Source organism: Lissotriton vulgaris, chromosome 7 (assembly GCF_964263255.1).
Source record: "Lissotriton vulgaris chromosome 7, aLisVul1.2, whole genome shotgun sequence".
NCBI classification, from domain to species: Eukaryota; Metazoa; Chordata; class Amphibia; order Caudata; family Salamandridae; genus Lissotriton; species Lissotriton vulgaris.
In genome coordinates, this window is record NC_141695.1 from 1,641,206,125 (window position 1) to 1,641,228,439 (window position 22,315).

Genomic DNA, 22,315 nt, shown 5'->3' on the forward strand with positions numbered 1-22,315 from the left:
TCTGCCTATCTAGTCTGCCAAGGTGCAGTGCAAGAGATAGTAGCACTTCTCTCAGTAGCACATACAACCACCATGTTTTGTACGGTCAGTACCAAGAAAAACCCCAAAGAAAAAAAAAAGTGGTAATAAATATTGTATTCCTAAAATGCAGGGAATTTAACCAGCAAGTTTGAAACAAGACAATGTACCCCAAATTTGAGTGTGTATTACAGGTGTCCACAGTAGGGGTGGTGGATGTTCCATCATCTGACACTGGCAGAATGTCCACCTGAATTTTCCCCAGTAAGATGGTTTACCTTCCAGAGGCAGCATTTTGGTGGAGAAACCTCAGTACAGACCTCTATGCAGCACAACTGCATGACCAAAATCTTCTACACTGCTAAATGGAAATTCAACCAGAAAAAAATCTAAATTATCTCCTAATGTAAGAGGCATTCAATAAAACATTCAATCACACTAACTGAAATGTGTTCTGTAGAATGCAAAACTGGGTTTATGAAAAAAACAACAATGACACATATTAAGATACTATTTATTTACAAAACAAACTGTCCAGAAGTACATTGTGCGACCTGTTTTGTGAACATATTATAATGATCTTCTTGAAAAGATACTGGTGAATATTGTGCTTGTGATAGGTGATGGAGTAATGCCACTCATTTTACGGGTTCACATAAGCGATACAATATAAGCGACCACAGTGTAAACCACCCAACTCCACGAATACCTCTCAACCTTTGTTTGGTAATGCCACCTTCAGAGCTAAAAACGCATATGCCTTTCATTACCGATAAAATCATTCACATCTCTGATGAGAATATTGAATGAAGTCCCAGACACTGCCAGGTGTAATGGTGTTTAAGTGGAAGTTAGGAAATGCATTAAAATCTAGTAATTCCACAAATGTTGCAAGAGAACACTGATATGTTAATAGTGACGAGGCCCCTTTTGAGGAGCACTGGACTCGAACCAGCAAGTTTGATAACAAAAGCTCTGTCAAATATATGAACTTAACTTACCAAACTGCCTGGTTCCACCAAAGTTTTTTGCAGTTTAGAATGATGTGGCAACATTGATATGATAAAGGAATGTTTACTTCTTTCCCTCTGGTAAAACATAACATTTTGATAGGGAGATGAATGAACAGGGCTAAGGCACAGTTCATATCAACATTCCTTTTGGTCTGGAACAATAGAAGGTGTTTGAAACTGAAATGGAAATGTAATTACATCACTAAATTTAATACTGATAAAAATGGAATAGCTTTCAAAATTAAAAATGCAAATATATACAGAATGTGTTTCCCTTCTCAAACTTCCTATTACAATTTAATAGTTGTATTAAAGAGATTAACTTAAATACTGACGGGTTGTCAATGTTAAATAATGAAATAACTCTTTGTAAACTGGGAATATTCGTATAATTTAAAGAAGGGTGGACGCATTCTGAAAATATAATCTTTAAAATCTGGCGTTCAGTTCCGTATAGAATAACTTGATGCAGAACGAGTCCGTGAAGCAAAATAAATAACTATAATTCCAATTTACTTTCAAGCATGGTTGAACCTTTATATGATTAGACAACAACTACAGTGTTGCCCGTTTTCTCTTCAATGCACTGTCTAAAATCCTTCATTTCTCGTCCTCCACCCCAAATAAAATATCACTGTATTTCCAGAATACATTTTGATGTATTAGTTTAAATGGTTAGTCTAAAATTGGAATGCCTGGCAAATTGCAATGTCAGCCTGAGGGGTTAAGGAATGTAGAGTAGCAAAGACACTAATTCTCACAACGCATAAAAGAAATCTGGAATAAATACTTGAGTTTAAAAATAAATCATCAAAACTTGTGCTATTTAGAATTCCAAAAGTGCAGTTTGAAATATTTTAAGTGGTGTTCATGATCAAATTTGGCTGCCAACTAGATAGAATCAAGACGTGTGCTCTTTCAGGATAAAAATGTTTCTTCCTGCATCAATGATGTTCCCCCATGATGGAAATCCAACAAAGTGTAGTCAACAGCACAGCCACTCAACTAACGTTATGTTGCTCTTCCTTGGCATAACCTTGTCACTGTCCATCAGGCCTTTGGCAGCAGAACAGTTCTGTCCTAGGTCCCAAACATGCAGTCTATGAAATATCAACAACAGACCAAGGTAAGCGCGGAAAATGCCACATTGGTAGGCTTTGTGAAAGTCCTAGAAATTGGGTGCCAATTCATCAGCTTTCCTGAGAGAAAGTCCATAGCAAAAACAGCACCATCCCTTTTCTCTGGTCCTCACAGCTCAGTCTGAAACAACAACAGACGTACTGCCACACGGTGCCAGGGTTATCACAAGGTGGCTTCACCTGCACTGAATGTCCATTACACTCTACGAAGAGTTTTTCTTTTGTTATAGGTCTCCATCAAGTGGGGGCTGGCACAGCTTATAGATCCTAGGCAAAAAGGAATAACATATTACAACACCAAAAAGATACATAGTATTTACATATAAACCCTTATACATGCAGTGCACAAATAAAACAATGATTGCATAATGGTCAGATACCAAAGAAATATCTGTACTGTAAGGAATATACTTTAATAACTATTAAAGTGATGATAATGTAGCATTTGGAGATCATACGTATTCAGATAACCATTTTCATGTGTCACATTCGGCATGCATTACACAATTCAGATACTTGAAATACTACTTCTCTTTGCCCATGTTCACCTAAGATATTGCCACGGGCATCATCACTTTTCATAACTACATTGCAGCTTTGGATGATGTCACACAAGAATTAAAGGGAGCTATCAACAATGCTGAATGTGGCAGAAAAGTCAGGAAGAAATAGAACAAAAATTCTCTGTTTCAGAAAGCCTACTATTTCCACCCAGATAGTTAATATTACAGTCTTGTGGATGTACTTATTTTAAAGGAGGTGGGAACTGTTCCCAGATCTAGTGAGTTACTGCTTGGAGGCTGGACTGTGGTATTTGTGTGGATGGAATCAGTTTGATCTAGGCAATAAAACAAACAGTTTCAAAACCCACACAATTTTTTGTACATTATATCCCAAAAATTGACACAATGTGCGTACATTATTATACAACAGATTTTTCAAATCTGAGTTACGTATTTCGTTGTGCAGTATTAAAAAATAAATATCTTGCAAGTGTACAAGTAGAAAGTTAAATGAGTGTAATTAATAAAATCACGTGCAACACTGCTCCATTACCTACTTCGGCTGCTGACTAACTGCAAGTGACTTGTACGCACACTTATTAAAATCAATTTAAGCATTAAAAATTAACATTAACTCTCATTATTACATTCTTAATAGGGAACAGCAAGTCCCTTGTGTCAAATCAACATGTAAACCAATTATCCCTATTTGAAAATAAAATGTTCACCCTAATCCTAAATGGGGCCTATTATGCATTACCGTACCGTGGTGCAGATTCCGGCATTTGATCCATAACTTTCAGGTTTTTAGCTGAGATTTCAACCCTTGGACCCTGAAAAAAAGATAAAATGTGGTTTGGAAACTTGATCAAGTCTGTTTATTCACCCATATCAAAGTAAGACTACTGGAATCATTTCTCCACTTAAAATATATTGACATTTAATTAAGCTTAATACATTTCTATGTGATGGGTATCCCATTATTCAGCATTCACTTCTCAGAAAACGAGCCCAGTCTGACAACACAAATATTCCTGACATACTAATATAGTCAAGCAGCACTATGTAAAGAATTAACATATGTCGAATGAGTTTTATTCCTCTCTTGATCAGCTCAGAGAATTGAATTTCACTATGACAAAATACACAATTCATCACAATATTCTCTGCAGAGGTGTTGAAGCTTAAAATGTCTATGCTATCTGATATGGCTACATATGTGTAACATTTGCATAGAGGATGTTCTCCAGCAAAGAATGGTTGCATTAATTGCTAGAGCCTGAAGACTCACTTGGCATAGGTCAACGCAAACTTCATATTATCTATGCCACCCCTAGGTTACATTAACTGCAGACTTTCTCATCTACTTCTTTTGCCACTGATTATGGTTTTAAGCACAACCATAAGCTCTAGGGTCTTTTCTTTACCTGCATAATATAGTATGTCAGCATTGCAAACCCCTCCATAGTTACATCATGAAGTACATACATACTTACTCAACTAGTGAAAGGTACAAGACATAGCTGTCTGAACATTCTCTGTACACTGTTTTTATCAATACCACTTATTGGAAAAAAGTCAACTGTGCCACTACCTGTTAGATTATATATGTGATTTTAAATCACTTCCTACCATGTTCACCATCATATGCACACAGTGTGAGTATACTGAATATTATGTAAGCAATATGTCTTTTACGAGCACTATCAACCTAACATTAACTGTTGAAGTGTTACATTATGGTCACAGTCTTCCTATATTTTGAGGATATGAACTTCATGTGTGCCATGAGCATATGCTTCAATCGCACTCCGAATGTCACAGCATACTGCCATAATTAACTGTGTGTAGCATACTTCTTGGACATATACAGTTTGCTGTTTCTCGTCTCTCTTCTCATGCACAAAATCAGCTTCAAGCACTATATTTGGTCATAGCCGTAATGTTCTCAATGTCATTGGCGAAGTCACAAGTTTATTTCTACTGAATTTCTGGGGTTTTGGTAAACATATGTTAACACGCTTGGACAAAGATATCTAAACTTACATTTTACAAATTTTTTCTGGGATTTTCATGATCTACTTTGATACAATTCCAAGATTACATAAGTCACTGTTCATAGCCTTGCACAGCTACAAATGGCCACAGGACATGATCTATCGCCATGTCCTGTGCTAAACTTTTTCATGTTCATACATTACATGGATTGAATACAGGATGTTGGAGTTATTGGGTGCTCAGGAAGATCTTCCCCTGGATTCCTCTCTATAATAATAATAATAATAATAATAATGCGATTTATTGAGCGCGAACAGCTACCTCACAAGGAGGTGTCCCGGCGCTGTGAAAGCAGCGGATCCCCAAAGCACAAGCTACATACAGGAAGTTAGTGTATTTTGTGGAAGAGCCAGGTCTTAAGTCTTTGTTTGTTTGAAGACGGCTTCAGAGGGAGCCTGTTGTAGCTCTGGGGGAAGAGAGTTCCATAACACGGCTACGTTAGCCGTGAAGGTTCTTCCCCCTAGGCGTACTCTTTTTACCCGAGGGACCACAAGCTGCACCCGCCCGTTGGAACGGAGAGTTCTAGATTGGTGGTATCGGGGTAGCCTAGATCTCAGGTAATTAGGGCAAGTACCATATAGGGCTCTATATGCCAGAGTCAAGGTTTTGAACTTTATCCTGCTGGCCACTGGGAGCCAGTGCAGGGCTCGCAGGTGCGGAGAGACTGAGTGTTTGAAGGGAATTTGCCTTAGCAGTCTCGCAGCCGCATTCTGAACCATCTGAAGCCGTTGGATCAGATAGGCAGGAAGGCCCAGGTATAAGCCATTGGCGTAGTCCAGCCTAGAAGTTACAGTTGCATGAACAACCGTCTTGCGACACTCCTCCGGCAGTAGCCGCAATATCTTGTTCAGGTTCCTCAGTTTAGAGAAACAGCAGCCTGCAGTTTGCTGAATATGCGAGGCAAAGGATGGGCGGCTATCCCATCTGATCCCCAAGTTTTTGGCACTATGGCTAGGCGAGGGGGGGGAACCCATTTCCACCGGCCACCACAGCTCTGCAGGAGGAGGCGAGCCTTTGCCGAAGAAGATCACCTCTGTCTTCCCGGCATTTAATTTTAATTTTTTTGTGTTCATCCATCTAGCGACATCTTGGAGGCAACCCTTGAAACTCGCAAAGGCACTTTCAGATACCTCCGAGTATGGGAACACCAACTGGGTATCGTCGGCGTAAGAGATCGCTTTAATCCCCCAGTTGGCGATAAGCGTAAAAAGGGGGGCCAGGTAAACATTAAATAGAAGCGGGCTCAAAGCCGAGCCCTGGGGGACGCCGTATTTTATCTTGGTGGATTTAGAAACAAACTCCCCCAGAGCCACCTTCTGTGTTCTCTGCGATAAGTACGAGCGAACCCAGCCCAGTGCCTGATCTTTTAGCCCTATCTCCGCCAGCCGTTGTAGCAATTTAAGATGGTCCACCGTATCAAAAGCGGCCGATAGATCCAGGAGAACCAGCATAGCTGACTCCCCTGAATCCAACGACCACCTTACGGAGTCAGCTACCTCAATAAGAGCCGTCTCCGTGCTGAAGCCCGGTCTAAAGCCTGATTGGGTCTCATGTAATATATCATGCATCTCAATATATTTGTTGAGTTGCCTTTGTATAATTTTCTCAAGCATTTTCCCAGGGGCTGCCAGCAATGATATGGGGCGCAGGTTATTGAGGTCCATTGGGTCACCATTAGCTTTTTTCTTTAGTGGGAGTAGTGTAGCATGCTTACAGGCATCAGGGAAGACTCCTTCAACAATGGACCTGTTCCAAATTGCCTGTAAGGTAGGTGCAACAAACTCACTAAAGGATTTCCAGAGCCTGGGTGGGCAAGGGTCCATAGGAGACCCAGATTTACATTTTAGAAGTTCTTTGATGACAGTGATATCATCTACTTGGTCAAACTGCTCAAGTATCGCGGTTGGCTTTCTTATTATGTCAGGGGCATCAAGTTTTGTCGACTCTACCTCCGGGGCAAAAGAGTCATAGACTTTTTGGATCTTGCCTTCGAAGTATTCCGATATCTTATTGCAGAGTGACAGCGAAGGGGTAACCTCCCTCTCCAAACAGCCAGGCTTGAAGAAGGATTGAACCACCTTAAAAACTTCCTTACTAGAGCACTCCGCATTTTGTATGGAGGTCGCAAGAAAGGATTTTTTTGCCCTCTGTACTGCCTTCTGAAATGTTTTTAGCGCTCCGTCAGGAAAACCCTTATCCAGTCACTCCTGGTGAGTCGACTTGATTACGGCAACTCATTGCTCGTGGGAATAAGGAAAGATCTACTATCCAAACTACAGGTGGTGCAGAACACGGCAGCCCGCCTTGCCATCAACAAACCGGCGCGGACGACTTCTGCCCCCCTTTTGAGCCAGCTTCACTGGCTTCCAGTTAGGAAGTGAGCTATCTTTAAGATGCTCTGGATGGTCTTAAGAGCACTACAGGGAAAATGACCTGCCTACCTTAAAAATAAACTCATTTTGTACCAACCGGTCCGACAGCCAAGATCAAGTAACTACAATCTCCTGTGCATCCAAAGAATACACAGGATTAAGATGGGGGGAAGAATTTTTTCCCATCTGGCTGCCAGTCACTGGAATAATCTGCCACAGAACATTAGGGCCTGTGTGGCGCTAACCAGTTTTAAAAAAGTACTTCAGACCTGGCTGTTTTAGATGAGTATGGCCTAGGAGTACTCATTTCTCAAAGCACTGAGAGATCCCCCTGGGGATGATTTGTTTGCGCTCTATAAATGAGTAAATAAATAAATAAATAGATTGTGGGGGCGTGGCCAAGATGGCGGGGTGAGCGGACGCTTCCTCCCGTAGCTCCTCCGGCCCAGCTCAGCTCGAGCCCCGATTCCTGCGCTTCTCTCCCCCCGCGGCTGCACTGCGGGCGAGAGAACTGTGCCGGAGCTCTTGGGGCGCATTTTGATACCACTCTGACTTCTGTTGCCCCGGGGGAAGTCCCCGAAAAGTCTGTTCAACGATCGATTCGAAGAGTGGAGCCTGGATCGCCCCGAGGAGAAGGGCCTGGAGGCGGAGCGTATTGCGGCGCTGTACGCGCGCCTCGGCTGGGCCGAGTGCTGAAAGCTGGGGATCCCGAGGGAGCGGACTCGACGGACTCCGTGGAGTGCGGAGGCTTCCTGGCCGGTGCCCTTGTGGCCAGAGTCATCGCTGGACGACAGACCCCAGACCTGCGTCGACGATCTACCCCCCTGCCATGGGTGTCGGTGTGTGACGCCTTGTGGACCCCGAGCCTGGAAGCGAGGGACGTTGGAGTTTGAGCGGTGGCCGGGCCGGGCGTACTAACCGGTGAAACTGGGGGACACTGGTTTCGCGCTTTCCCGACCCATTGCTGTTTGAGGGTCGCCCATAGACTTGCTGGCCTGGGCTGCCCTCCTAGGTTCCGCCCTCCCGCCATCTTGTCGTTGAGGAGCTGGTACTGGTGACCCTCGCCCGCGCCCTTATCATACGGGCGCCTCGGTTCATCCTGGTGCCTATGCATCTGCCATCCTCCCTGGAAGCACGCGGCTGAAAGCCTCCGACCTGAACCTTGATTATCGCCCTGACTGGCTCGATGGTCGTCTCGCCCTGGCCCGGGCCGCCATTTTGTCACCTGTGACGCACTACCCTTGTCCTCGGCGAGGTCTTCACATCTGGTGCCCACGAGCGGCTGGGCGCATCTACAGCGGCCAGCTCTAGGCTTCACCCACCGCGGAGGCCAAGATGACTGGGAGACGAGGCGCGGCACGGGGAGATCGCACTCTGCCGGACATGCTCGGCAGGGCCCAGCAACTGCGAGACAGGGCGCAGCCGTCCCCGGGGTCCTCCCGGGCCTCAACGGACGCCACCGGAGGCGAACCACCAGTCACGAGGTCCTTCATGGAGGACTTATTCAGCTCCCTCAAGGAGGAATTCCAGACTCTCAAGACCGAGGTGGCCGGAGAGGTCCGCGAAGTGCGTAGAGAAATCGAGGGCCTGGGCGAGCGGGTCGACACTGTGGAAACGGCGGCCCAGCGTCGCGATGAAGAGATAGTTCATCTCCAGCAGGACGTTCTCCGCCTACGGGAGCAGTGTGTCGAGCTCCAGGCCCACTCTGAGGACCTCGAGAACAGGTCCAGGCGGAATAACATCCGGGTGCGAGGCGTTCCGCCCGCGGATGAGGGTGCGGACCTAGTAGCCTATCTGCAATACCTGTTCCGCGACATTCTGGAAGAAGGAGAGGACTTCCCGATCCGCATCGACAGAGCACACAGGGTGGGCCGCCAGCGCCAGTCATCGGCACCCCCACCTGATATCCTGGCATTCCTGCCGGATTTCCCCCTAAAGGAGCGCATTATGACAGAGGCCCGCAGGAAGCAGCCGCTGTCCTTCCGAGAACGACCCGTGGCGCTCTATCAAGACCTGTCCGCCATCACACTGCAGAAGCGCAGGTCTTTCCGCATCGCTACAGACTTTCTGCGAGAGCATGAGACGGCCTACTCCTGGGGTCACCCCTTCAGTCTTATCTTCCGATGGAATGGGGTGCTACATCAGCTGCGCTCCTTACAAGATGTCTGTGGGGTGCTGGGACTCACAGCTACAGAGGAAGAAGGGGCGACGCCCGCATGGAGGCGCCCCGAGCGGCGGGGCCAACGGAGATCGAGGAGGCGCCAATCGTCGGCGACGGCGAGTCGCCCTGACTCCCCTACCATCAGGGCGGATATGGCGGAGGCCCTGAGGACTGCGGCCAGGAACTTGCCTGACTCTAATGGCGTGGCCCAGACGGCCTAACTTTTACTCCGGGGGGAGAGACTCTTAGCTTCTACGATGCTGGGTTGGGGCTGGGGGTTGGGGGGGAGAGGTTGGAGGTGTGTGGCTGGACGTCCACTTGACTGGTTTCTACAGACTCGCCCACTTGGGCTAGACTGAGACAATGGGGTGTTTTTCCTTGTTTTTGGTTTTGGCTGGTTGCCATGGGTTGGTTTTGGGGGGGTTCAAGAGCTGGTTTGGTGTTGGGGGGGTCCCGTCCGATACTGTCCGAACACATGCGGAGCCGACTCTGGCCTTCCCTGCGCCCCTGCCCCGCGCGCCCCTTCCTCTGATCCCCCGCTTGCTGCATAGCGCTTTGCTTCCCTGGGAGCGATGCCGTCCCTGAAAGTAGTGACCCTTAACGTTAAGGGTCTGAATAATCCTGTGAAGCGTAGGGCGATCCTTTCCCTGCTAGAAGGGTCGCAGGCGGACATCTGCCTCCTGCAGGAAACCCATTTACTCTCTAAAGATTGCCATAGGTTGCGCTCTGCCAAGTTCCCCACGCAACTCTTTTCCTCGGCTGCGACTAAGACTGCGGGGGTAGCCATTCTTCTAGCCAGCTCCTTCAGGGGTGAGGTGTTGTATAAACATGCCGAGCAGAAGGGGAGGCTTCTAGTGTATCGCATGCGTCTGGGGGGTGTTGCCTTCACGGTTGGCTCCGTGTACAGCCCAAATGAGCACCAGGATCGCTTCCTGGAATCTGTGTTGGTAGACGTTACTGCCTCGCCCGATCGCCACGTCATTTTGGGGGGAGACCTGAACATGGTCTTCGACTCCACCTTGGATAGGTCTACCCAGCGCTTTCCGCAGACGGGGGAGCTTTCTAGAGCGGTACAGGACCAGATTGCAGAGATGGATCTGCATGACCTCTGGCGCACCATGCACCCCGCCGATAGGGACTACTCATATTTCTCCCACGCACACCGCACTTATTCGCGGTTGGACTACCTCTTGGTGAGCGGACCGCTTCGCTCGGCCGCCACGGCGGCAGACATCGGGGTCTTGTCCCTGTCCGACCATGCGCCGGTTTCCGGAACATTTGCTTGGCTGGCGGCCCCCCCCTCCAGAGAGATGTGGCGGCTTCGGGACACGCTTCTCCATAAGAAATCGGTGGTGAAGCGAGTGGAGGAGGTCATTCAGGAGTACCTGACCCACAATAACAACTCCGACACGTCCCTAGCAACGCAGTGGGCGGCTTTGAAAGCGGTTGTCAGAGGGGAGTTTATCTCCATTTCCTCGGCGGAGAACAGGGAGCGGCAACGTAAGAGGGAGGAACTAACGGCGCAGGTCAGGGAACTTGAACAGGTTCACCGCCGGACGGGGGCTCCTCGAGTTTGGAGGCAGCTGAAGGCGGCGCGGAGACTCCTCTCTGCGCTGGACCTGGACCGGGCGGAGTATGCGGCGTTGCGCTTGAAACATGCCTTTTACACCGGCGGGGACAGATGCGGTAAGCTCCTGGCCCACCGGCTCAGGGCTGCGCAGCAGCGCAACGTAGTAAAGGAGCTAGTGGGAGCGGATGGGGTCCCGGTTTCCGGTGACGCGGAGGTGGCAGATTCCTTCCGTGCCTTCTACGAGGCGCTGTACGCTGCAGAGCCCTCCCCACCGGGAGAGGCTGAGGCCTATTTGGAATCAGTAACCCTCCCAGCCCTGGACCCCGCCCAGGCGGACCACCTAGAGAGGGACATTCATGTGGAGGAAGTTATCTCCGCTATTGCACGGTTAAAGCACGGCAAGGCCCCGGGCCCGGATGGCTATACGGCCTTGTTTTACAAGACCTTCTGTCCCACTGTCGCGCCTCTCCTGGCTCGCTTGTTCAATTCCTTCTCTGAACCGGGAGCCATCCCACCGGACCTTCTCTCGGCGACTGTGTCGGTTATTCCGAAACCGGGGAAGGACCGGACTCTGTGCGGCTCGTATCGGCCCATCTCGCTTCTGAATGTGGACCTCAAGCTTTACACGGGGATCTTGGTGGCCAGATTGGGTCTGCACCTACCAGGTCTGGTGGAGGCGGACCAGGCAGGTTTTGTACCCGGTAGGCAGACGGTCGACAACACCAAGAGGGTGACGCACGTGCTAGAAAAGGCCTCACGCGTCCCGGGGGAGCGGATGCTGCTGTCGGTCGACGCGGAGAAGGCCTTTGATAGGGTTCATTGGCCGTACCTCGAGCTGGTTCTCGGGAAACTGGGGATCGGCGAGAAGTTCCGCACTATGGTCTTTAATTGTTATAGGAGGCCGTCAGCATCGGTGCGTGTCAACGGACACAGCTCCAGCAGCTTTGCCATTGAGCGCGGCACGAGACAGGGCTGCCCCCTTTCGCCGCTCCTGTTTGCCCTCTATATGGAGCCGTTTGCCCAGAGGATTCGCGATAACCCGGACGCTATCGGGGTGATGATGGGGCAATACACCCATACTGTCAGCTTATATGCGGACGATGTCTTGCTGACCCTGGATGACCCCAAGCGGTCGCTCCCTGCCTGCGTCCAGGAACTGAACTCCTTTGCCCGCGTGGCGGGCTTCAAAATGAATATGTCTAAATCGGCTGCCCTGGATGTGTCACTCTCTGTCGACACCAGGCGGGACCTCCAGCGTCTTTTTCCTCTGCAATGGTCCTCCTCCACGGTGCCTTACCTGGGGATTTTGCTTGCACCCTCCCTACCTGCGATGGTCACAGCCAACTATTCCTCCCTAGGCAAAAAGATCAAGGAGGAACTCGGCCGATGGAACAAAGGCCTGCTCTCGTGGCTGGGCCGTATCGCAGCGGTGAAGATGACGATACTGCCTCAGATCCTGTATCTTTTTCGCGCTCTACCTCTCCAGCCCCCTGTAGGTTGGATACGGCAGGCGCAGGCTGACATCTCCCGCTTTGTGTGGCAAGGCCGTAAGCCTCGGATGAAACGGGTCCTCTCCATGCTTGCCCCGGAGGCGGGGGGGTCTCGGTGTCCCGGACCTCCGGAAGTACTTTCAGGCGGCGCAACTCCGATATTTGGTGGAGTGGAGCCGGTGGGAATCGGACAAGCACTGGCTCTTTCAGGACCAGGCAGTTGCGGGCCGTACCCTCCAGGAAGTCCCGTTCCTGCGGCGCACTCACCGCCCGCCTAATCTCTACGCCTCCTTTATCACCCGGGTTCCGCTGCGAGTGTGGGACGCGGTGTGTGAGCTTCGTGAGCTCACCACTTTTCCATCACCGTTCACTCCTATTGCTGGCAATCCAGACTTCACTCCGGGTCTGGAACCGGGAGCCTTTTCCCACTGGGTGAGCGCGGGTTGTAGGGCGCTTTTCCAGATCTACGGGCCGGAGGGTGTGCTCCCCTTCCAGCAGCTCCGACAGGAGTTTGGCCTGACGGAGGGGGACAGACTGCGTTATATGCAAGTCCGCCACTGGGCTCTTCAACCCCCAGTGCGCGACGTCGCTGCCCGTTCGATTACGCCTTATGAGCGGTGGCTGGTAACCCGGACCTCGGATGCCAAGCTTATCACCGACTTGTATAAGTTTCTCCAACCCCCGCCGTTTCATTACCATAACCCTGGGAGGGAGCGCTGGCACAGGGAATTGGGCAGGACCTTGAGCCACAAGGAATGGGACAGGATCGCGTATCGGGCGAGGCACTCTGCGTACCACACTGGGCTGACGGAGACCTTTACTAAGGTCTCCACCTATTGGTATTACACCCCGGAGAGGCTCTACGAGATGCACAAAATCGGCGATAAAGGTTGCTGGCGCGGCTGCGGACAGGAAGGTACCCTCACGCACATTCTCTGGGAGTGCCCGGTGCTGTCGGCCTATTGGAAGGAGGTCTTGGATGAGGTGGATAGGCATTTTGAGATCGAACTCCCGCGCTTCCCTGCGTATGTCTTGCTAGGCCTCCCCAATGACCTGATGTACCCGCTGAAGTCCCGCAGGGGTAGACAGATTGCGATTGCGCTAGGCTCAGCGGTTCAAAACATCCTTGTACTCTGGCGTACCCCCACTGCCCCCTCTATCACTGGCTGGCTACACAGGCTCTGGCAGGTACTGGGTATGGAGAAGATGTCGCTAACAGTGGCTGGGAATGTAGACCAGTTTGAAGAGCTTTGGCACCCCTTTTTAGCACTGCTGTCCACGGAATTTCGCGAGCTCACATGTCCACGGTACCTGCGACTCCTTGGGCTGACGCCGCCGGCGGCTCCAGCGGAGTGAATGTGGCGGGGTCGGGGTTTGGGGCTGGGGGGCGGGGTTACATGCTTCTAATGCTGACTTTCGGACGGGGATGTTGGGGTATTGTTTTCTTCCTTTTTCTCCTTTGCTTTTCTTTCTTCTATTTTTCCGGGGACGAGGGGTTGGAGGGATGGTGTGTTTTTCACTGTGTTGCGGGACGCTACTCCAGCTCGGCCTTGCTCGGGGAATGGGGGTCTGCTGGAGGGTCATTCGCACTGCCTTATTGCCTTATGACTTATGCCCTGTTACCCTCCGGGGCTTCCTGCCTCCCTACTTTCCTTCGGAATCGCTGCAACGTTTCGCGTCTTGTACTGTATGTTCGCTTGACCTCCTATTCCCTTCCCCATGTTTTTTGTACCTTAATAAAATACTTTAAACCTAAATAGATTGTGCACGGCTAAACACTCTGCACGCTCGAAAATGTCAACATGAGGGTTGGGCTTTAGATTTGGCTGACGGGAAAGCCTATACATCTACCCCTGCTATGCTAAGCCTTGAACTGTGTGCTCTCTTGATATACAAGTGGTCCTACAGCCCAGGCTACCTTCTATTTATTATCTATAAACTAGATTACCCGTTGCACGTTGTTGCGATCTCAGAAAAAAGGAAATTCAAGGAAACTCGTTATGATAATATTAAATTTACATTGTGTCATTGTTATTGAAACTTATTCATTTTATTTTTTAAAACATTTCTAAGTGTGGCTTGAGCAGTGCGTCCTTGATTGGCTTTCAATCTTGATTCTGGTTGCTCTCCTGTTTCATTCGAGCGGGCTTGAGCAGTGCGTAATTGATAGTTTTCAAATCTTGATTCTCGTTGCTCTCCTGTTTCATTCGAGCGGGCTTGAGCAGTGCGTAATCGATCTGTTTCCAATCTTGATTCTCGATGCTTGTTCGTTTGAGAAGAACGGGGTTGAGCAGTGGGTACTCGATCGGCTTCCAATCTTGATTCTCGTTAGTTTGAGAATTAAGGGCTTGAGCAGTTTGTATTCGAACAGCTTCTAATCTTGCTTCCCGTTGCTCGTCTGTTTCAGAAGCTCGTAATGCCTTTTTCTTTTGTGCTTCTGATGTAGATTGACCAATCAATTTCCGTTTGGGGGTCATAACTGTTGACGATGCTCGCAAATTCGCTGTCTATTTCAGTATTCAAAAGATTATGAGGGCCCTGGGGGGCCGATTTTGAAAAAGAAATTGACATAAACCTTCGCAGGAGTGTACTCAACAACTTCCCAAAGTTTCATGGCGATCGGATGAATGGAGTAGTAATGCATAAAGGACAAACAGACAGACAGACTTTCGTTTTTATATATATAGACTATCAATTATGTATTACAATAAGAGGTCATATTTCAAAATTATTAGAAATAAGGAAGCTTATACAAAATTAGGATATATGAAGAGGGAAGATATTAAGGAAGCAGTTCTAGTTTTCCTCAGTATAGGAGGTTCAAACAAGAATTGTTTTGTAGGGGAAGGCAGTTTCATCTTCATGGTTTTTCTTGTTTTGTGTTTTTAATTAGTTTTGCTTTTTTTTCCCTTCAAAACCTTTTAAGGAAGATGTCTGCTAGCTTGCATTCTGCCATAAAGAGGTCCAAGAGAAATATTATGAAAAGTAACTCAGGTTAAGTCCAATTACTTAAACTAATATTTACAACTCTTAATGTGTGTGTTTCACTTCAAAACAATTTTCTAATTTTGTTCACTGTACCATACATGTGCCTTGCAGCGTACACAGTCGTCTCCCCCTCTCTATCTCTCAATGACTTCTTACAGTGCTGGATGGTGTGATTCTTCTTCCATTACGTATTAAAAACAATTGATATGCTCTGTTTTTTAAATTTATCACACATACTCAGAGTGCTACGAAAGTAAAATGTTTATGCACGCTTGAAGCTCCAAAATAATATTGCCCTGAATTTCCTCGTATGAATACTTAACCATATTATTTACAAGTGACTGTGGTGCATTGAGTCTCTTCATACCTGTTGGAAAAGTAAAATCATTCCATACAATGGACTCATTTGCCTGTTTCGTTGGTGGGTTATTTGTCTGCTCAACGAGGGGAACAGTTGTCTTCTGGTGTATGATTCTCTGTTGGTCCTTTAGATGTAATCCTTTGTTCTGCTGAAGGAATCTGCTCTTCTATAAACAAGGTCAGCCACCTTCTTCTGCAGTTCAAGTTGATGATGCCACTCTGTCCTTTTCACCGGTCAGAAAGAAGTACATTTAAATGTACTGAGAACCCTATGCATAAGTAGTTGCCTTTGCATAAGGGGCAGAACATTTATAAATATAACCAATGACATTCCTTATTGTTTTTAAGTTTTCTTATAAAACAATGGTGCTCTGCAAAGTTTGTATACGTGCTTCTGGGTCGATAGGGCATGAAACCTCTGGGAAATCTTTTCTTTTAGCTGTGAATAGGGTTTGATGGCCACATGCACCTGTCAATCGCTACACAGTCTTCAGTTCATGTTCTCTTCATTTGTGGTCTTATTTGTGGTTCAATGGCATTTCTTTGTGGAAATCACGAGTTTTGCCAAATCATCCACGATTGTTTATGAAAGGGAGTCCCGTCCACAACAATCAGAGGAAGCAGCAACTTCCTGAACAATCCATAGATTTCTTTAATGCATGTGGGGGAACTTCCTGCTTTTGACCCGAAAAGTTACCAGATGCAGGTGCAAATATCCCAAAAAATTTGTTTTAAACTTTGAGTCCAGTTTTAGGCATGGACTATCAGGCAGATACAGTTTAAGAACCAAAAGCATTGCAAGAACCTCCTAGCATGAGAAAGGAGTTGCCATCTACCTCCACTACAGCTGCACCACTTACTCCATCTTGAATGATGCTGTGCCACTAAATATACTGATAAAAAAGAAGATACCATGGCAAGCGTTGCCAGTATGTAGCACACTACAGCATGGTATTTGCCAAATATAAAACCTGTGGAGAACAGAACAGCAACATCCGTCCCAGCTCCTGGCTACAAACATTCATCTCAGCAAACCTTTTATTTTTTTAAGCCTTCTTCATAACCTTCCATTTTTAAAGCCTTCTATTTTATTTTATCTGTTGTAAAAACAAATTGAAAAAACATAGTAGAAGCAAAAGAAATGACTTTTTAGTGCAACTTTTCTGGTCCAAGAAGAGAAAGCTAAATTTGTAAGTGGAAGTTTAACTCCGCCAAGTTTTATACAGAGCACCCACATACTCTCTGCTTGAATGCACTTTAAAATATATATAAATAAATAAATGAACATACTTTCCTTTCAAATGATCCAATTTAATACAGAAAATGGTATCTGAAGCAATAAGCATGATTAATCAATAGTAGTCGTGGATAAACAAAGACGCAAATTTAAGTATACACAACTTAAAAAAATAAAGAACATTGTCAAGAAAAGATACTACAGACATTTAAGAAAAGAAGAACAAGGTGATTTCTACCATGTTTTCCTTCTGGAACCAAACTTGCTAATAAATACCTTTATAACAAGAGGGCACATTGCTATACAGCTGTCGTTGTTCATTAGACACCATGTGAAAAAGACGACAGCCATTTTAAAAGCAAACACATTCTAAAAATAGCAGAACGTGATTTTAATCCAGCGCTGGTCCCCCAAAACACTATGACAATATCGCATATACCTGCTTTCTCATGATGTCCGTGGCCTGCATAATGCATTTTGGTAATAAACCATGACTTCGTGCTAGCACGGCTGCTTGCTCCAGGGATACACTCAACGTACTCCTAGAAAAGAGATATTTACATGCGATCATCACTAAAATCACAACAAACCGGAGATCAGGATGAGTCCCTTTAAAATGGACATACGTTCTACAATGGAATGCAAATGTTTGTGGCACTATAAACAATTACAAGGATTCAGTGAGACTTGGGAGCAGTAATCACATTGGCATGCTTCAAGCCAAGAGCAATGATTTGTGGTCTGTCTGTTGCTAGTGATGGCAAACTCACTGGTTTCAGAAAACCTTCCCAAGAGTAGGAAACAGGAAGGCATCTAGCCGCCATCTCATGGATTTGCCGCCGCAGTGGCATACGGTTTTAAAAGCTGGTGAAATCAGTGAGTGCAATAGGATAACACCCATCTACAACACAACTCCGGGTCCAGCCTCTCTGCATTTACATTTGTTGATCTAGAGCCCAGGCACATGGTTTAAATTAATCAAAGGCACAGAACGTGAGATGGCATGATGAAGACTTCCAACTCCTGATGCTCATCCAGTGGACCACACCTCATGAGCACACCACCTTCAACTCGTAAAATCTGATCATGAGCCTAACACTGGGTATTTTATTTGGGTTCCTTTTGCTTTTTACCTCCTCCCCCCCCCCAATGCCATGTCTTAAAATTCATGCAGAATAATCTATTATAGCCTTATAGCCCGCCGTAGAGGGCTATACCGGCTATTAAAGGCCCTCTCCAGCGTTCGGCTAGGGCCTTTAACAAGGGAGAGGGACTTTAATAGCCAGTATAGCCCGGCTATAAAGGGCTATAAGGCTATTAGAACATTCTGCCACTAGAGGGCAGAATGTTCTAACAAAAAAGAACAAAGCCTTATGGGAGTGTGAGGAGAATGGAATCCCCTCGGGCTCCCTGAAGCCTTTGTTCACAGCCAGAGCTGTGAACAAAGAAACATTGGAATGTTGCAGCTCCAGGCTTACACCAGCCATTATAAGCCCAGAGCACTCCATTGTTTTCAATGGAGCTCCCAACATTCCAATGTTCTAATATAGAATACAGGAAACAACATAGTTATCTATAACTCGCCAAATTGGAAAAGTCAAATAATCCAGACACAGTCTTAGCCCCCTCCTTGATAATCTCCTCGTGGTGCGCCTACACTGCAATAGCTGCAAAGTCTAAACCCCAAAACAGTCAAAATATGACAGTGGATGAGGCTAAACCCCAATCACTGACTGTCATAATTCTAAATGCCTGAGTGGGTGCAGTGGGGGACTGCAGGGTACACTACACCAATAGACAAATACTTGTGAGTGATTACAGGTGACTTTATACCCCTAGTACTTGACTGTGGGTGAATAGCTTGGGGCCAACTATAAATCTCTTATAGCCAACTACAGGTTAGACGAGGCCCCCAGCAGCAGATTGTGGAAAAACTTAAGGCTCAATATCTTTCTATGAATATGTAGCTGTGGGGGAACAGCTGATCCTCAATAGCTGACTATTGGTGACTCCGGGTAAGGCTAAACCAAACAGCTGACTGGGTGAGTGATTGTAGGTGACTATGAATTTCAATAGCCAACTGTGTGTAAGCCTGAACCCAGAAAATCTGACCGTGGCGAGGCATACCACCTCCAACAGATGACTGTGGTTGGCTGTGAGGAGAGGTAAACCCTAAAAGCTGACTGGGGTGAGTGATTGTGAATAAGTGATTGTGGAAGATTATATATACCCAATACCGGACTGTGAGAGAAGAATATCCTCCAATAGATGAATATAGGTGAAGATGAAACCCCAATAGCTGGTTATGGGAGACTGTTGGTATGGCTATACTATATTGACTGTGATATGGGCATGGATTTAAGGGAAGGGGATTGGACATCTATATTGGGTAACTGCAGGAGAGTTACACGTAATGCAAGACTAAAACGTATATACATTATAAATGCAAATATAGGGATTACGTCAAACCACAATAGCTGTACAGACTAGATTCCTTCAGATCAAAACAGTGCCCCAAATGCAGAATAACAGAAGGAACCTATATTCACATGTGGTGGACATGTCCAGGTGTGAGTACTTTTTGGGGTGAAGTAATCAGACTTTAGGAATACCAACCGAATTGTAAATACAGCCAATGATACAGATGTGCTTACTGGGACTAACCACCCATAATAAACACACTAAATGTGTGGCGAAGGTATTGGTACAAGGCGTAACTGTGGCAAAGAAATGTATAGCACTAAGATGGATGTCCAAACGACTGCCCACACATAAGCAATGGTTATGGAAATTTGCGAGGGGGTGCGAGCTGAATGCAGGGCACGCCACAGGTTGGTTTACAACAGAGTGGAACAGGGAGGAAGAATGGAATGGGACTTAGTAGAAGTCCGGATTCAACAGGAAATGGTAGACCCTGAATCGGGACAAGATGTGGAGGGGACAGTTGATTACTACTCTTTAGATATGTCGTTGATGCTGAGCTACTGTAAGTTGATGCAATAATACCAATAATGCTGTTTAAGGGATTCAATGTTATGTACGGATTTATATTTATTTGCAGATGGTGTGACTCGCATCTCTCTCCTTGTTTAGTGGTTTGGGACAAGTTAATACGCTGTAATGTTATTTTGTTTTTAAAATCAATCAATTTAATAAAAAAATGGACTGTGTGAATGATTTCTGGTGACTAGAAATGACCAATAGCTAATTGTTGGTGTGGCTCAACCACCAACCACAGCCTCAACAAAATTAGTAGAAATCATGCTGCAAAAGTCTTGAGTGTCCAGCACACTCTTGTTCAGTTTCATATGTGGTATATTTGATGAAGGACTGATGTTCATAATATGGAAGTCCAACGTGAAAAGAACAAGGCTAAGAGACTGTGAAACAAGCAACTGCATGGTGGAGTATGTGGTTGGCAGCAGATTGGTCAACTGAGATACTAAAGATGGTCAGTATGGGTGTCCTTGGTTATCTGGTAATAAAAGTGTCACTCATACTTGACTTCTGCAAAGCATACCTAGGGTTTTAATGACAACAAACCACACTAAGCCGATGTGTCTTATTTAAAAAAAACTAAAGACCTATGGCAATCCCACCTTTAATCAGAAAACTCAAAGAAAACAGCAAAGGTGTGCCAACAAGAAACAACAATGGCAGCATCTTACCTCTGCATTCCCGTGCCGCACATTACAATCGGACAGGATCCGAGACGATAACAAAGTTCTGAAGAAATGGGTAAGAGTCCAGCTCCCGAAATATTACTACTGGAGACGCCAGTCCCAGAGTTTTTTATATTTATGTAGGACTTCAAGAGTCTGCAGAGCTCATCCATTGCATTTATGGGGCGAATAAGCTATAAAGTAACAAATCAAAACATAGATTTCACTTTCAATTTGATGCCAAACATGGTAATGTGAAGACAGAGCTAAATACATTTACATAAATTAGGTATTTATCAAGTTTCTCTAAAGCTTAAAGTGTAAAGGACCCCTAACAAAAGCACACATTTCCCTGAATCCTTGGAGAATTCACTTGCAGTGACATCTTGAAACAAATCACATTCTCAGTGGGTGGTATGTTCTAATAGCCGTATAGCCCTTCTGCCTCTGGTTATAACGATTGTTAAAGTCCCTCCTCCTCGTTATAGGCCATCGCCTGTGGCTCGGGCCTATAATTCGTTTCAGGGCCTTTAATAGCCGGTACAGTATAGTCCTTGCCAGCAGGATATAGGGCTACATATTGGTGTACAGACTGAACATACCTGATCAATTTTTACAGCTGTTGTATTGGAATCCGTCGATTTCTCAAGGTAAAACGTCCTACAAACAAAAGAATTGCTATGTCAATGTGATGACAGCTTGAGGGGTTTTAAATTCAGTTAGAAAATGTTACAAAACTTTACAGTACGAGTTTCAGTGATGATTGCCCTGCCACTGATGTGCTACTTCTGCTTTGATTACTTATTGCCCAAGTCCCATCAGTGATAGTTCAACATTCCCAAATTATGACGACAAAATGCTTTTTCTAATTTCAGACTTTTTTTTCAAATAAGCTTTATTCGATATTTCAAAGAATATCATACAAGCGTTCATAGCAGAATAAAAAATATACGACAATACATTTAAACAATTCATTAAAATGGATTAAGATTGAAAAATTTATAGCTATTCCATGTTACATATAACTTCTCTGTCATCTAACATTTATGAGCATTCATAAGCGTCCTTACAGGACCTCACACCCCATGTACATAGGTACAATCTTGCAATGGTGGAAGACTGGCTGTGGTTACGAAAGTTTTTAAGAACACATTAAACTGCATGAGGACCCCTTCCCAACAACAGGATATATATTATACTTTGGATAAAAGTCATGTAAGTCCCAGACGGATATGGGGCTGTCTCCATTTTGAGGCGGGTAAGATCGTAAAAGGGGGACGATGTTCCTGTTTTTGAATTTCACTAGGACCAGATCCCCACTAATGTCCTTGGTTAGCGACCCTAGCCAGCCCACCCTTCTAACACTCAAAATACCACCATCATGATTGGGCGCGAGTGGTCTATTTTTGGAAAGCCAGAATAAGACCTTATTTAAGAGTTCCTGTCGGTTTTCAAATTTCCCATGGCAGGGTGCCGGTATGCCTGATAGAACAAGAACGAAAGGAGCAGCTTCAGGGGGCAAGTGTATAGATTCTGCTCTACTTGTTACTCTATTTGGATCCCCTCTGACAGCAGTGTAATTATTAATCCCAAATTTAGGTGCAACTTTAGTAATAACACATTTTTTAGGAAGCTGTGGAGAAGTTTGGGCATGTTTGCTAGGGTTAATAGGCAATGGGACTTTTGAGGCAATAAATAAGTCAGGACCATTGGCTATAACCTTCTTAGGGGTAGAAGGATTTAC

At 46.0% G+C, this 22,315-nt stretch overlaps 1 protein-coding gene across 1 annotated transcript in view; it reads right to left on the reverse strand.

Moving 5' to 3' along the window:
• Window positions 1-518: 518 nt before the first annotated feature.
• The window catches only part of PREX1 (phosphatidylinositol-3,4,5-trisphosphate dependent Rac exchange factor 1), an 863,840-nt gene continuing 842,043 nt past the window's right edge, over window positions 519-22,315 (reverse strand). Inside the window, exons 37-41 of the mRNA XM_086932617.1 lie at window positions 21,174-21,231; window positions 20,578-20,765; window positions 17,349-17,451; window positions 3,439-3,506; window positions 519-2,437 (exon numbers count right to left, since the gene is read on the reverse strand). Of these exons, the coding sequence (XP_086788743.1) occupies window positions 2,395-2,437; window positions 3,439-3,506; window positions 17,349-17,451; window positions 20,578-20,765; window positions 21,174-21,231 (460 nt within the window). The 3' untranslated portion in view covers window positions 519-2,394. The remainder of the gene's footprint in view (window positions 2,438-3,438; window positions 3,507-17,348; window positions 17,452-20,577; window positions 20,766-21,173; window positions 21,232-22,315) is intronic.